The 16,497-nt window shown below is 39.9% G+C and overlaps 1 protein-coding gene across 2 annotated transcripts in view; it reads left to right on the forward strand.

Moving 5' to 3' along the window:
- Positions 1-4,953: 4,953 nt before the first annotated feature.
- The window catches only part of adamts7 (ADAM metallopeptidase with thrombospondin type 1 motif 7), a 51,695-nt gene continuing 40,151 nt past the window's right edge, over positions 4,954-16,497 (forward strand). For both annotated transcript variants that reach the window (XM_002932960.4, XM_031899259.1), the window contains exons 1-2: positions 4,954-5,329; positions 16,077-16,432. In XM_002932960.4, coding sequence (XP_002933006.3) covers positions 5,275-5,329; positions 16,077-16,432 — 411 coding nt within the window. In that variant the 5' untranslated portion in view covers positions 4,954-5,274. The remainder of the gene's footprint in view (positions 5,330-16,076; positions 16,433-16,497) is intronic.

Genomic DNA, 16,497 nt, shown 5'->3' on the forward strand with positions numbered 1-16,497 from the left:
GGAAGGCGGAAGGAGGAAGTGCTGCGCTCCAGGTGCCCCGGGCTGGTGCTATTTTCTCCTAACAGGGGCACCAGCCCGGGGTACAAGGTAAGCGGTTAAAGTCACTTGGGGGTGCTTAACATTTTGGCACCCCCAAGTGACTTTGCCTTTCCTTCCCCTTTAAATGGGCTGCTGGGGGGCTGTTTGGGCCTTTGTGTATTTAAAATGCCAGTGGCTCTTTTGAGCCTCAGCAGTGACAGGGTCTCGGGGTAATCACAGGGTGAGAATGCAGAGATTGGTGGCTTCTTTATGGCCACTATCTTGGCAGCTTTACTTCTCCACTCATAGGGTTACCACCCAGCCGGTATTTGCCCCCACGCACTCCACCCATTTCCCTGCCCCATGTGACACCTCACTGCCTGCTCCCCTGACCCTAATGCCAGTATAATAGTAAAAAAAAAAAGGTGGCAGCTCTATTCACACTACACAACCAAGATGGCAGCTGCAAGGAACACTGCCAAGCTTTCTCTGCCTGGTATAAAGGGTCAGAGTAGCTATTTTCATGGCAAAAACTATGCAGTTTGGAAGGGTACCGTGGTAGCAATATAATAAGGTGTACTTCTCACTGGATTTAGTAATGTCAATTTGTCACCATGCTTTTGTCTCACTGTACCACTGTTAGCCAATCTATGCTATAGTAGAGTTGGCTATGCACCAGGGACTTTGCTGATCAGGTGACGGGGACAAATCAGGCTGTACCAATTCCTTGGCTCCTGTGCGAACAATCAGATCACATGGGACTTGTACAGACTTGTGGATTGAAAACCCATCTAAAACCAGACGTGGTGTTGCCCAACAGGATTTTCCAGCCAGCCTAAATGATGTCTGTCCAAGCCCAGGGGAGGCTGTCATTCTGGCTCTATGGGCCAATAGGCTGCTGATTTGATCAGGAGTAACTGAGTCAGCAGACAATATTAGCCGATGTACAGGGTCATGGAGGACACTGGAGGATTTCCTCATGTGCCATGGTCCTTGTGGGCCCCAGTCTGGACAATTCTCATTAACCCTTTCCTGTTTCCACCCTAAGCCTATATATCCTCTATTCTATTGCCGTGAAAGTGGGCATTGGATGTCAGGCTCTCTGGTGGGCCCAGTCCGATACTGCCTCTGTAGGGCCAGCTTCTAAAGATCTGTTCCTTTGCCTGCAAACAGCAAACATATGGATATGTAGCCATAATAGTCCACTGCACTGTATTTTTAATAATATGTTATATTTCAATAATCATTCATCTATAAAAGCTTGACCCTTTTAGTGCCAAAGAATGTGGCATATACAGTGCCTGCATCATAGTATTGGACCCATAGATTCTACATTTATGGAGAGATTGTTGATATATGTCATGTGGTTTTTTTACATAGTAAAGCATGGAATAGAGTTATATTGAAGAGCCCACCACTAGAATGGAAGGGATTAAAACTCTATAGTTTAGCTTTGATGCCATATATTACTTTTATTTTTTCTACAAATATACACTGGACCTATTTAAGTTTTTACCACTAGATGTCACTGCTATTACATAGATATTATGTTGATGACACCCAGAGATTAAGTAGCTGCTACTTGCAGCTGGCTAGACACACAGGATGGACACATTAAATGAAAAACCACAATGAAAAGGCATTGCTTGAAATATTATCTCCAGATATGTATTTACCATATAGGCACTCAAGGGCCTGTGCCTAGGGAAGCAGATTTAGAGCAGTGACATATAAGGAGATTAGTCGCCCCACAATTAATCTTCTATAGTGGTGGCGATTTATCTCCTCTAAATGCTTTCCTACTGGCAATTATTCATTAATTATATATCAGAAACCAGTATAAAAATTGTGTTGTTTTATAATGCAAGTCATTAGAGATAAGGTATACCTTATGTCTAGGATTCTGCAGCATCATACAGCATCAGGGATAGGATGTATTATCCAGAATGTTCAGGATCTGGGTTTTTTTGATAAAGGATCTTTTTGTAATTTGGATTACCATACATTAAGTCTGCTAAAAATCGGTTAAACATTAAATAAACCCAATAGGATGGTTTTGCCTCCAACAAGGATAAATTATATCTTAGTTGGGTTAAAGTACAAGGTACAAGGTTATTACAGATAAAAATTTAATTACTTTTAAAATTTAGAATTATTTTCTTAAAATGGGCTCTATCGGAGATGACCTTCTCATAATTCAGAGCTTTCCGGATAAAAGGCTTCTGGATAATGGATCATATACTTACGTTACAAACATTATTATAAAACATACACATATAACAGATGCAATAGCATCCTTAAAACAATTTATTTATAGAGCACCATATTTACACTGTACAGGGATTATACACAATTCACATTAGTCACTGTGTATACACTACAAGACTTGCCCCTAGGACAGGAATTCTAAAATTAAAATTAGCTGCGTTAAAGCATTATTAAAAAAATAACATGTTGTTCGTGAGGCACTGGTTGGGGTTCAGTGCTCCAGTGTGATAATCCCCATGCAAAATCCCATGCTTCTGAAATGAGGCAAAGTGGCAGGGGGATGGCAATGGGTGTTCTCCCTCTGGAGGAATTGGGGCCAGAAACACCCCTGGTGATTGGGGTGGCCAGTAACAGGTAAACTAAGAGCAAGATATAAAAGAGTGCTCCCCTAGGCTGCTCACACCCCACTCACACCCCAACCCGCTGGGCAGGTGAGAGATTCAAACAACTGGCAAACTCTGCTTCCCAATCCCTAGTTCAGAAGTGAACAGTCGGTGCCATGACACCTCCGGATCTTTGCCACCTTAGGCCTGGGCCTTTGTGGCCTGCCTACAAATCTGAGCCTGGGTAAACTCAGGCATTATATTAGCTGCCACAGGGCCAGGAGCACCCTATCATTGAGGGGCTGTCAGTGTAAAGGTGATAAATAATAGGTACGTTTTTGTCCATTTTATTAGCTAAAGCAACCCAATTAAAATGCTTATAGCCTGTACAGAATGGTACCATAAACATTGCAAGCATAGCTATTCACCAGTACTAAACGCAGTCCAGCAGGACATTAAGCTAAAATTACCCTTTCCTAAAGAAATACTTTATTTAGTAGCAGAAAGTGTAAACTGTTTCTAAATGGAGCAGAGTGAGTTAGCGGATAGCAATTTTCCTTACCCAGGCACAAATACCAAATGCCAGCTCTGACTGTCTCTGCCCCTCCTTCATTCCTTACATTCACAAATTATCAGAGTCCCAACACATTCCCTACAGAACGTCTCCAGATTCTGATTTTGTCACCAGTGAGATGTCAGCAAAGGCATTTATGCAATTCTTTATAGTTCAACACCTAGTGCTTCCCTCTTCCAATTGGGTTTTCTCAAAGGAATGGCCCAGTCTTAGCTTTTATGTTACATCACCCTCTTGTCGCTTGCAGCCTCATAATGCCAGTGCCAGATTACAGCCCAATGCCTTGTCTCATGAATTATTATTACTCCCTCCTGGTAGAAACCAGTTGGGTTATGTAGCACTGATCCAAACATACTAATGTCTGTTAGTTTCTTTCCTTGAACTCCAGTGAATAGTGGCAAAGCACTACAACTCTGGCAGTGCAACTATAACACCGCAGTGTTGCATATTGGAACTTGTTCCCATAGTAATGTGCATTTTAGGATGATGTTTCATTAGATTTTCCTGTGGTGTAAGTGTCCCCAGGGTCCTGTTCTTTACTTCTATCATAGACAAGGCTTTAAGGGCTTAAAGGAAAACTATACCACCAAACAATATAGGTCTCTATAAAAATATATTACATAAAACAGCTCATATGTAAAGCCTTGCTTCATCTAAATTAACTGTTTTCATAAAAATATACTTTTTTAGTAGTATGTGCCATTGGGTACTCCTAAATAGTATAATTTCAGTAAATATTGCCCTTATACAGCCTTTCCCTTTATCCCCCATTTAGCGATGGGCTGTGTGCTCCCTCGGAGATCACATGACCAGAAATAATGCAGCACATACTACTAACATGTACATTTTTATAAAAATGGTTAATTTAGATGAAGATGGGTTTTAAATATGGTTTATGCAGTATTTATTATAGAAACTTAAATTGTTTAGGATGTAGTTTTCCTTTAATGGACCATCACAAAATGGTGGCTCAAAGGGCAATATATATATATATATATTTATTATATATCTGGTGGTGTTCTTTTTTGGTGTATAGTTTTCCTTTAAGGGACACCATGGTGTACCTGTGACTTTGTACCAGTCCATAAAACACCCACATAGACACTCATTAATTAGTAAGCTGCAACATAATTTTTTCTTATTCATTATTTCTTATTCATACTTTTATTATTTTGCACAATTTAGTTTTAAAGCATTACTCTAATAAAAGAAATAATATAACCAACTTAAGCTCGTTGCAGAGACAATGATCAGAGTTGTAAAACCACATGTTTTTGGCAGCATGTTTACATGGAAAGATTGGTAATAATTATTCCCCCTTTGTACTGCAAAGAATAACAGCATTTCATTAAATGTGGCCAGGCATCTGTTTGCAGTATTCTCCTCGCAAGAGTCTCCAGGTTCACATAAGGCGCAGTTATCTATTTGGCCGCTATGTGGCAGCAGAGCTCACGGCCTTGATTCTAAAAGTCAGAGACTTCTGATTTTCCCAGCGCTAAAAAGCGATAGTGATATAGTTGCACCGGCTGTGGGATCTTCTCTCTCTGTAAATAATTGACGCTAAGGGGCAGTACAGAATAGGACGAATCCGTAAAACTTTAAGTAAAAGCAAAGTGATTCCTTAAAGAACTGTGCTAGATCTGTGCAAGACAAGGGAGATGCCAGATGAAAGGGTTGAAAGACAGCAGAGGTTGGAAGGGTGGAAAGCAGGAAAAAGGGGCAGAGCAAGGGGAGGAGAGATGGGGGATCCAACGGGAGGGGGGCACTGTGAAGTTTAGCGCTGTACAAGAAACAGATGACAATAGACAAAGAGTTGGTTAGTCCCTTAGATACTGGACCACAGTACTGGGCTAATCTGTCAGCAGAAGCCATGGCAGTGGCATTGGCTTTGTGATTAAAGAAGGGGCTCACTAGGAAAACAATTGCTCCATGCAGATCCTCAGACTTTGCATTCAAGACATAGCAGCAATACAGTCTGTATCACTAACAAAGCACAAGGGATCTGCACACTAACCCCTGCAGCACTTAGTGACACTCACAGAGAACTGACCCACAGTCCTTCAATGACACTCTGTCTGACCAGTCTTCAAGATGTGGCTTCTGATTTGCATTCTTTCCTGCCTTGGGTTCCAGGACGTGGTTTCAGGTTAGTGATCTCCCTACTCCACTAGTGCCTGAATTTGCCCTTGCACATGGGGATGATCTTTGAATCATCCTTATACCTGTGACCAAACACTTTGCCAACAGAAGGCCATGGTACATTTCATCAATCAGTTGTAATCTACTGTTTGCATTCATCATCTGTATTTTTTCATTTATTTATTATAACAAATCTATTTAATCATCTGAAATTAACCAAATTGTCTCTTCAACCTGTAATATCTGCGCCCAGGACAAGCATATCCATAATAATAGTAAATTATGCACACATGGTATCAGTGACATAAAAATGTTAATAAATTGCAAATAATTTGTAAAAGATTTATATGTTCAATACAATAGTACCTAAGCAAAAGTACAAAGCAATAGTAATACAAAGTATATACAAAAATACAAAGTAATACAAAGCACTAGTAATACAAAATGTTGCAATTACATTGCAGGCTCATATAGGAACCCCCAAAAATATAGTACCCTTTGTTCTTTTATCATAAAGCACAGGTTTCCAGACTGTGTGACTGTCCTCTCTTCCCCTCCAGGAACACAAAGCATTGGATAAAGCGACAGCCTGAAAGTCATTTAGACAGTTTAGAGTTACTGCTTATTACCTGCCCTGGATACTCCCTGATCATAGCAGGGTGACTGTTATTATAGTTATTTGTTAAAGAACTGTAACATTAAGAGGGGGGTATAGAATAAAAACATAGTATTGCACCTAAGAAGACTAAAGGTTTATTCTCACTAAGCTGGGAAGCACTATGATATAATTTTACTAACAGGATTGTTTTAAGTTAGACAGTAAAAAGAAGTAACATGTAGACAAAGCTTAGTTCATACAAAGAGTTAAGCAAGTGGTCCCTGCTGTATTTAGGCGCTGCCCACACTCTGCTTTGGCACTGTACCTAATCTGCTCTTTCAGCGCTTACTGGCCTCTAAGAACTCACACACTTGTTTCATTATCCAGGCACCGCACAGCAAAGCCCCACAGACGTGTAGCAGCAGAAAGGATCCATGCATTGCTATATTCCTTTCCCTCTGCACATTTAGATGTTCAGATCACAGTGTATTACTAATGTCTTTCTTCTATGGTAAAGTGATTAGCCCCAGGGCATACAGCAGATTTACAGGGCTGCCTGTGTGGGATAATGTAATACTTTGTTCCAAGGAAAGTGTATTTTATCGGTATAAGTTGACTGCAGTAAGAACAATGCAGTTCCTATTTTCCAGATTCTAGCTCTCTAATGCTGTCTCTATGCTGCTATGTTCTTCATAAGTGAATATGGTGCTGCAGGTTCCTCTGTACATTGTAGTTATGCATGCTTTGCAGAAATATTATTCTGTATGCTGCTTTGTGTACAGGTTTCTTTGCTGCCTTTATAGAGATTCACTGGTTATAACAATACCCCATTTTGACTTCTGCACTCTGAATATCTGGCATAGTAAATACAGTAAATGTTTATACTCCCTATACACACACCAAAGAATAAGAGTTGAATGAGGAAATACAGGAGGGTGTCTGAATTCTTTTGCGTTGTTGTGGTACTGACCACCTTTGTTTCATACATTCTTTGGATTGCTGCACCCCATGCAGTTGATAGCATCACAAAACCTTTTTCTCTTAGTTCTCTTAGCTCACTGCCTGGATACAATGCACATCATATCTGGCATGGACTGGCAATTTGTTGATTGTGGCAAGCCAGAGGGGCTGCTGTAAGTTCCCAAAGTCATTTATTGGGCTGGTGGGGGGCTGTCTGGGCCTATTTTGACTCTCAGTCCAGACCTGCATCATATACATTGGTAGCTCAGACTCTCTCAACATATACTGTTAGAATCCCGATTCATTCTAAACCAGTAATATCTGAGCAGGGTGCCTCTAACCTGAAAAACCCTACACATGTAAAATCTGAGCAGGGATCCACTGACCTGTCAGTTAGTAACTGTAATTCATATACAGGGAACCTCAAATGTCACTCTCTGTATCTATAATATCTGAGCAGGGACCCACTTGCCTCTTACTATTTGTACCTGTATTTTGACCTGTCAGTATCTGTGCCTGTAATATCTGAGAAGGGGCTCACTCACTTGCCCTTTTATGTACCTATATTATCTAAGTAGGAACCTACTCACCTCTCAGTGTCTGTACCTTTAATATCTAAGCAGGGACCCACTCACCTGTACCTGTCTGCATTTGCAATATCTTAGCAAAGACCTATTTATCTGCTACTCTCTGTATCTTTCATTTTGCCTTGCACCATGTTAATGTGTGGTTGAGAGGTTGTAGCTGCAAGGAGGGTGCAGGTCCTTACTAGGTCCCCATAGTACTTCAGGATCACCTGCATTCGCAGAGTCTGCTGATACATAGTTACAAAGCTGCCTGTCAATATCTGTACATGTAATATCTAAATAGGGACACACATAACTGTCACTGTCTGCACCTGTAATATCTGTGCAGGGATACACTTACTTGTCACTCTTTGAATCTCTAATATTGAAACAGCCACTCACCTGTTACTATCTATACCTTTAATATACTATATATACTTGCAGTATCTAAGCAGAAACCCACTTACCTGCCTCTATCAGTACAAATAAAATGCAGGCCCTGACTGGCAATCTATACATTCTGACAAATGCTAGAGGAGCTACTGTAAGATGCCATAGACCAGGGTCCCCAACCTTTCTTACTCGTGAGCTACAGTCAAATGTAAAAAGAGAGCAACACAAGCATCATAAAAGTTCATGGAGGTGCCAAATAAGGGCTAAGATTGGCTATTAGGTAGCCTCTATGCACTCTATCAGCTTACAGAAGGCTTTATTTGGTAGAAAATCTTGTTTTTATTCAACCAAAATTTGCTCCCGAGTCACGAATTTAAAAATAACTACCTGGTTTGGGGGCACTGAAAGCAACATCCAAGGGGTTGGTGAGCAACATGTTGCTCACGAGCCACTGGTTGGGGATCACTGCCATAGACAGTCACTATTTGCTGGATCTGAGGGGTCTGTGTGGGCCTGATGTGCCAGTTCCAGGTACTATTTTGATTCTCAGACCAGACCTGGTGAAATTGTATTGTTCTATTTTAAAAGGGGAAAAGATTAATTTGTCATATATAGAATGCATCTGATATTTACAGTGCAACTTTGTGGTCAAAGGGTAATTTCCAAACAGAGAGAGAAAGAGTCCAGAGAGAATTGGGAGAATCGGTTTAGCTGGTAAAGCTCAGTTATGAAGAAGGGTTGGTCACATTGAGATTATAAACTTTGTAGAAGACGCACTAAAAAAAGGATATGATAACCATGTATAAATATATAAGGGCCATACAATAAACTCTCTGATGCTTTATTCACATTTCCCTATTTCCAGAGGACACAATGGCATCCCTTGATTTTAGAAGTCCTCTAAAGAACAATGGCACATAGTACTTTTGTCACCTGTGCTTGATCTCCTCCAGCTTCGGCGAAAGTTTCGAAAAAATACCTTTGCATTGGTGTTAATGTGGGTCTCCACTGGCAAAACAGTTAACTTAAATAAGATGCAACAAACAGCATTTTCTGGTGCTTATGTGATTCAAATGTTTTACCAGCGGAGATTTGCAATGACATCAATGCAGAGGTATTTTCCAAAGTTTTGTCTCGGGGGTATTACGTATGAGTGACAAAATGTGCCATTGATCTAAGGGCTTGTACTGACAGATACATTAGATACATTTGATAGTTTTAAGAAAGGGTTTTATGGATCCAGCCAGGAAGCAATGCGGATCGTGAAAAAAACTGGGTGTTTTTAAAAGCCATGTGTTTGGGATCTGCAAAATCTCATCATGCTGCTGAGAGCTGGCACTGTTAAAGGCCAGATAAAGAATTCATTCAAAAAAACGCTGTGTCATGAAGTTTGCTCCCATATTTAATTTGGATCCTGTTTAAAAGTGATAAAGAAATACTTATCTGTATATTCACTTTCCAAAACATAGGCATCTAGTTGGACCCCTGCCCTTATATTCCAAAGTGCAGTAAAGATTAAAGGAAAGTTGTCATCCTATATTTGCCCCATGTTAAACAATACCATTATTGTATAGAAAGATAATTTGTTTTTCTGTCATATTATAGATATATGTGGGAATGTAATATATGAAGAAAATGGTGCTTTGTGACAAATTTTGCATTTGGGCATCAAAAATCCATGGAGAAACTTCAAAGCCTCATTAGCCTCAGCTAATCTACCTTCTCTTTTTCATTCACATAGCTAAGGGATACATCACATGTGGCACATCCAAATAGCATTCATTGAACACTGGGTATGGTTGCTTTATGCCCTTTATCAGCCCTGGAAACAGCCAGTTATAATTAGAAGTGATCTGATCTGCTTTTGACTCTACACACTTTTGTGTAAGCCACAAGCCAGTTTCATGTTGATAGATTGAGAGAATATAAACAGGGCTAATATGATGTAAACTCTGCTTAGGATTTCTATGAAAAAATCCTAACTAGTGATGTGCAGGTTGACCCGCAGCCCACGAGACCCGTGGGTTTACACTTATGTCAGGCAGGTTAGGGTTGAAATTTGGCTGATCGTTGCTCTGACCACACTCTTGCTCTGCTTCTGAAGTTTACCTGTCTTGGAATCTTAGGCGCACACAGAAGTAGCGTACAGAGTGGAAAGATGCAGATACAATGGCAACATTTTGCAGTTTAGGGTCAGGTGTGGCTTGAGTTTTTCCTGACCTGACATCACTGACAGCAGTTTTTGCCCAGAAATGTGCCAGTGTATTCTTTGCTTGTGTTTGACTACTTGTGGAATTTCTCATTGCCCTCAATAAAAAGCATTCGAAGGTCAATTTTTGATTGACAATACACTAGCACCTTTTTGCTACTGGAAGGAGTGTAATTATAGAAGAAGCTGACCTTTCTACTGCTAGGGGTGGCCCAAGTGGTACAGGGCTACTGATTTATAAATATGTTCAAGAAAATTGTATTTTTCCTAAAATTTATGGCATCACAATTTCTTCTTGTTATGCAAGTTACAACAGAAGGTTACAGCAGGGTGACCAGATCAATTGGACATGTCAAGAAAACCCAGCTAGAAAGGCTGCACTAATTGCAGTTAATTAAAAAGCAAAAAGGGCAGCCCTGTAACGTGTCTATTAGAGGTGTCACTCAATTTTCAAGTGATCTGGTAACCATGATCTCTAGACATTGGTGCGCTAATGCAAATAGGGATTTCAAATAGAGGCAAGGACTGCATTAACGCATTCATCTCCAACAAGATTTTCAAACCCGCCCGACTGATATACATCGGTCAGGCAGGCCTATCAGAAGGCCCCATACACAGGCATTTAAGCTGCCAACTTGGTCTGGAGGGGCCAAATCAGCAGCTTTAATCTGCCTGTGTGTGGCCACCTTAAAACACCTGCACTAGCTACAATTTATTTGGGGGTTAATTAATATTTTTTCACATATGTCGACTAGATATGTAATAAAATGTTTTCTGGCAGGCGTAAATTCTTTAAAAACTGTTACATGATCTATTAGTGCATGTACTAATTCCACAGGGTTGTACAGATCATGGATTTGGTGCATCCCTACTATTTTTAGGGCAATGTAAAGTGCCTGTAGAATATGAATTCCCTGTGTGGGCTGCTTTATTTACTGTGTTAGTGCTCTGCTGCCATAGCCTCTTCCAGCTAACTGCTAACTTCTGTCTATGCATGTAGCTATAGCCTCTGAGCACCGCAGGTAGGAGACAATCATGGGTCAGAACAGATCTGACACACACAGATAGGTATTCGCTGCATTCTAAAATGTCTTATTACTTATTTTGTTATATCTAAGCAGTTACTAATTTGTAACTGTGACCTCATTTACACAATATTCATACAGCTCAAGACTGATGGAAAGCAAAAGATTTAGCTTGCCTTGAGAGCTTTGCTCACTGGAGTTTATAATATGAAATATTTGTGGTAGCCAAATGCAGATATGTATACTCTGTTTAACGATATGTTTATAGCCCAGTACACATGGGATTATAGAGAAACGTGTGAATTATAGATGTGACAGAATTCAGCTGGCAGCTGGCCCTTCTCAGGCAGATGAGCCTGGTACAGATGTGAGAGGCAGCTGTAGATGTGACAGGGATTCCTGCTAATTACAGGCCTTGTGGGGGAGGGCGATGTAGCATAACTGCAGGGTAAGCTTTCGTATCCAAGGGACATGTCCCTTACAGCAAACAGGAACACCCAGTCCATAGATTGTGCCTTTTTTTAGACACTGGACTTATGAAAAGCATATGGGAATAAAGTGATAGCCTAAACCACCTCGCCAAACAACTGAAGGAGATAATATGGGTTCAAATGCAGTACATTAAGCAGGCCGGGCAGAAGTAATGGGGCCCAATGCTGCCCCATTCTTCTTTGTGTTCTTTTGGATGAAGAAGAAACTAGAGGGACAACCATGAAGAGCACAGGATCTTCCATCATTACCGAGTCTGTTTTGTAATGTACTTACAGTGGAAACAAGGGATTTGGGCTGTATTGATGTTGTCTAGTGAGTCAGAATATTTACACAAACACACATATTTAATTTTATCTACTCAAGTTCTCTATGTCCGTGTAATTAACTTAAAAAGGGCAGAATACCCCCCTTTTCAACATTAGTTCAGTTAATGGACCTTGTGCTGAACATACCTTTTGCCTGTTGTTTGAATTAGGAGATATATATGGGTTATGTTATTTATTGCACTAAAATGGCGAAAACTGCAAATAAAAGAAACTTTACATTTTACTTTCTTGTTCATTGAGGCACAATCAAAACAAATCAGCAGTGCACTGAGAAGCCTTTTGTATAATGGGTTTCTCTTTATCACAAAGCCCAACAAAGGCTGCACCTAGGGAAGTAAGGATTATTCATAAAGTAGAGCTTTTTTTTTTTTAATTATGATTGTAAGAACTGGAAGTAGAATGTGAACTTAGTTTCGTTAAAAACCCCTGGGTGAAGCGACTTTTGAGTAAGCCCTGAAATGATGTTCATAGGTTTAGTGGCGTAATAAGTTTGGTGGGCACATGTGCAAGCAGGTGGGGAGAAGGCTGATCTTTTACATTTTCCCTTTAGGGATTGACTAGGGATGGTGGATTTCTGTGAAGCATACCCTGTGGTCCAGGCCCCCTTGTCCGCCGGGCCCCACCACGACTGCGGGGTCGGATTCCTCTATAGTTACACACCTGCATAGGTTCTACCAACTGACATGTAATTAGTATTAACTCTGGGTAAGCACTGTTATATTTTAGAAGCTTTGGTTTGAGTGCAGTGGTGTTCAAACTATGTGGCTGCAGAGGGTACAATACAGAAATGGGCAACATAGTGACTATTGTACTACTGCTAAGATATATAGATATGAAATATATAAATAAAAACCTATATTATACACTAGGTCTGATTGGGGGTGTGAGGGCCCAACAGGGCTGGCACTCCAGGGGCCTCACACTCCCCCCACATGGGCCCCCACCACCCACACATGATCCCTTGCAGAGGCCCTCGCCACTCGTACACGGCCCCCGCGATCAGGAAAGGGAGAGTAGCTGCGATCGGGTCTGAGCTGGCGGGGACTATGGGGGGCCGGGGCACACCAGATTTAATCCCGGTGTCCCGCAGGCCTAGTCTGTCCCTGAATATACATGATATTAACATCAGTCATTGTTTGAACCAAAAGGTGTTTTGTTTCATAAATGGATGTTGATTTTCTATTGTACAAATGGCATCTGTTATAATCTTTCACCTAGGGGGTCATTCACACTAAGGCTTCATTTAGCTAAAAAATCAGTTGGACTTGAAGTATGAAGTAAGTGAAAGGGGCATATTTATCAAAGAGCTCACCACTGGCTCCCAGTGTGAAATTCAGACACTTTCTATTTCTATGCAATATTTAGGAACATATTTATTGAAGGTTAAAAGTAAAAACTTGGTTAAAGTCTATGGGGATAAAACTTGAACTAAATTAGGAGAAATGTTTTTTCTCCTCAAACTGAATCTTGTCCATAAGTTTTCATTTGATAAACCATGAGATAACATTTCTCACTGAATTGAATCTGGCCTATTATCAGGGCCGGAACTAAGGGTAAGCAGAAGAAGCATGTGCCTAGGGTGCAACAGTTGGGAGGGCGCCAGGCACGTACCTTTTTGTCTACCCCTCGTTCGGAACTTTGTCCTCCCACTGCTCCCAATCCTCCCTAAAACCCCACATTAATTCCCCCCCCCTCATGGTCTTGCCTATTATGTATTGAGTCATTAGAAATATGGTGGGTGGGTTGTGAGAATTATAGAATTTGGTGTGTTATGGTCTATTAGTAGGAATTGTGTAATGGTATGCAGAGAGATAGGCATTTTGAGTTATGAATTGTAATTCTGAAACTGGCCTTAATTAGAGGTCACTGGAATTTTCTTGCAGAAAGGATGGGAAATTTGAATGTTACACTCGTAGCGTGAATCAGAGAAAATATGATAGCTGTGTTTTAAGCAAAGGAAATTAACAACATGAAATATGAGGCCAAAGGTTTGTTAATAGGGATATAATTAATATGGCAGATTTTATGGTAATGCAAATGGGCCAAAAGTAGGGACCTGTTATAACTAACCTATTATGTGTGTTGAGGGCACAGTGGTAAATAGAAAGTGGAATGGGATTTTTGAAGAATATATGTCCCTATGTTTTCCCCAATCATATTCTCCTGTAGAATTTTTATTTGTGTAGCTGCAGAAAGGCACACAATCAATCAATTCTATTTATAAAAAGTAAATAAAAAATAGAATAAAGCAGCCAAATAAAAAATGGGAAAATCATGCCCTGTGCTACATTATACATACATAGTCAATTTGTCAAAGTCTATGAAAACCAGCATACAACTGCCCATAATGGCCCAGTTTTCATTATAGAGTATATAAGAGTGGGTAGATGAGGGGTACCTTTACTGTATGCTGTCTTTATGGTGGTGCTTGGTGGAAATTGGTTTATAGAGAATAATGGGAAAAATCCTAAGAGCATGATGGCACTACAGTGAACCACCGAATGCAGGTGAGACATTGCATGTTGTGTCTTACCTGCATTTAGGAAAGCAAGAGTAAATACCTGTGTGTAAGTGGCTCTGTACTCACAGAGACAAATGCTCGTTGCAGTTTGTAATGCATTGAATGAATGAACCACAAAACACTGCAAACACCTGGGTACTATTTTAACTACTGTATAATCCACATACATTCTAGTACACAGCTTCCATCGTGAAAACTCATAGTTGAGATTTAATATGAAATGCGATTCAGTTCAAAAAAACCTCACTGTTTATCACATGAAAACTCTATTAAAACTCTATAAATGTCAAAAAACTGGAACTGAATTAGCAGTAAAGTTTTTTTCTCCTCAAATTGAATCTCATCCGTGAGTTTTCATGTGATAAACCATGAGATAACTTTTTGTCACTGAATTGAATCTGGCCCTAAGTACCTAAATAAACACTGCTGTGTTTCATATAAGCATTATTGCAAACCCTGGCTATATAAGGTTTCCATGTGCAACCACTTGTAACATTTCCAACAGGAAACTTCTATTTATTAGATCTGCTGCTTCAGGAGGTCTCACTCACATTCTTGTTTATGATTTAAATCCAATTAAATGTGCCTATTTTCTTTCCCCACCATCATCATCATCTGCCATGACATACTAACAGTCAATTTTCTATATAAATAATGTAAATAAAAAATAGAGTTTTCTAGTAGTATATGCAATGCCCATATTCCCATTAAGAAAAAACAGTGGAATGGGCAGCATTCAATCAAATAGAATAGTGCAAGGCAGGCACTGTACACATGAATAGATGCAACAATATATTTGCTTGAGGGCTCAGGAACACCCCTGGCAAAAAATAAAATTGAAGGGATACTAGCCCTTTAAGATGGATTGGTTGTGTTAAAATCCACAATTTTTGTATAATTTTTTTTTTAGTTTTTTTTGTAAGACAGAACGTACTAAAATATGTATACCTCAACTTTAGATTCTAATTACTACAGCAGCACTGTAACTATAACACTCTTTGTTGTGACTCCTGTTGCCCTATAGTTGGATAAATGCACCATTGTTTTACCTCTATTAGCTCATACACATCTGCACTCCACTAACACACTTTCTGCTAAAATTAGCCTGAAATTGGGCACACACTTTGCATACAGTTCCCTGTCCAAATGGTTTTTTTTTTTTACAGTACCTATTTTATAGCTGTCCCATGCTATAAAGAGCAAAGAGTATGCTGTGCCAATCAGAGCAGTACATTATAGGCCTCTGCCACAGATTATTTTCAGCCTACAGTATGTTTTGAAATGACAGTAAAATGAAAAGAATATGGGAAATATAATTAATATAAGAAATATTTTGGCTGTCTCTGCATCTTAATTTATTTCCCCTTGCTCTGAAAATAAATTCAAGGGCAGTTGGCATTCACTGGTTTTAAGTCCCAATGGGCACAATAAACACTGTGTAAAGATAAAGTATATATGTACGTAGTATGAAGAGGGGAAGCTGTTAAACAAACATGTCTGTGTCAAAGCAAGGAATGTCTATATACATGAAATCACTTGTATTATAGTTATTTATTATTTCAATTAATTATATTAGAGAAGAAAACCTGAGCTTTAACAGAAAACCTAGTATATTAACTGATGTTATCCATTCACAGGCCTGCTTTTATTTTTTTTCCACACAGATGTCCTTCCCAGCTTCCCTGTTGAATCGGATATTGTTCACCCTATTCGTGTGGATGAACATGGCTCCTTTTTGACTTTTGACCTGTCACCTCGATATATTAAAAAGAGAGGCTTATCTCTCCCAACTCCTTATGATGTTTACTATGAAATCAGGTACCAAGGAGCAGACCTTGTTTTCAACCTCAGCCAAAATGTGGAACTATTGGCCCCTGGCTTTGTGAGTGAGTGGCGCAGTGGGGGGATAAAGGAGGCAAGAATTCAGAGGAAAACTTCAAGCTCCTGCCATATGAGGGGGGATGTACAGACACAGCAGCAGTTTATGGGGATTGCAGCCATCAGTGTTTGTAATGGACTGGTAAGTTACACAGTTAATTCAGGTTGAAAAAGTTTAACCCCCCCCCCCATCTGATCCCCATATAT

The sequence above is a fragment of the Xenopus tropicalis genome, chromosome 3 (assembly GCF_000004195.4).
Source record: "Xenopus tropicalis strain Nigerian chromosome 3, UCB_Xtro_10.0, whole genome shotgun sequence".
In the NCBI taxonomy this organism is placed as follows: Eukaryota; Metazoa; Chordata; class Amphibia; order Anura; family Pipidae; genus Xenopus; species Xenopus tropicalis.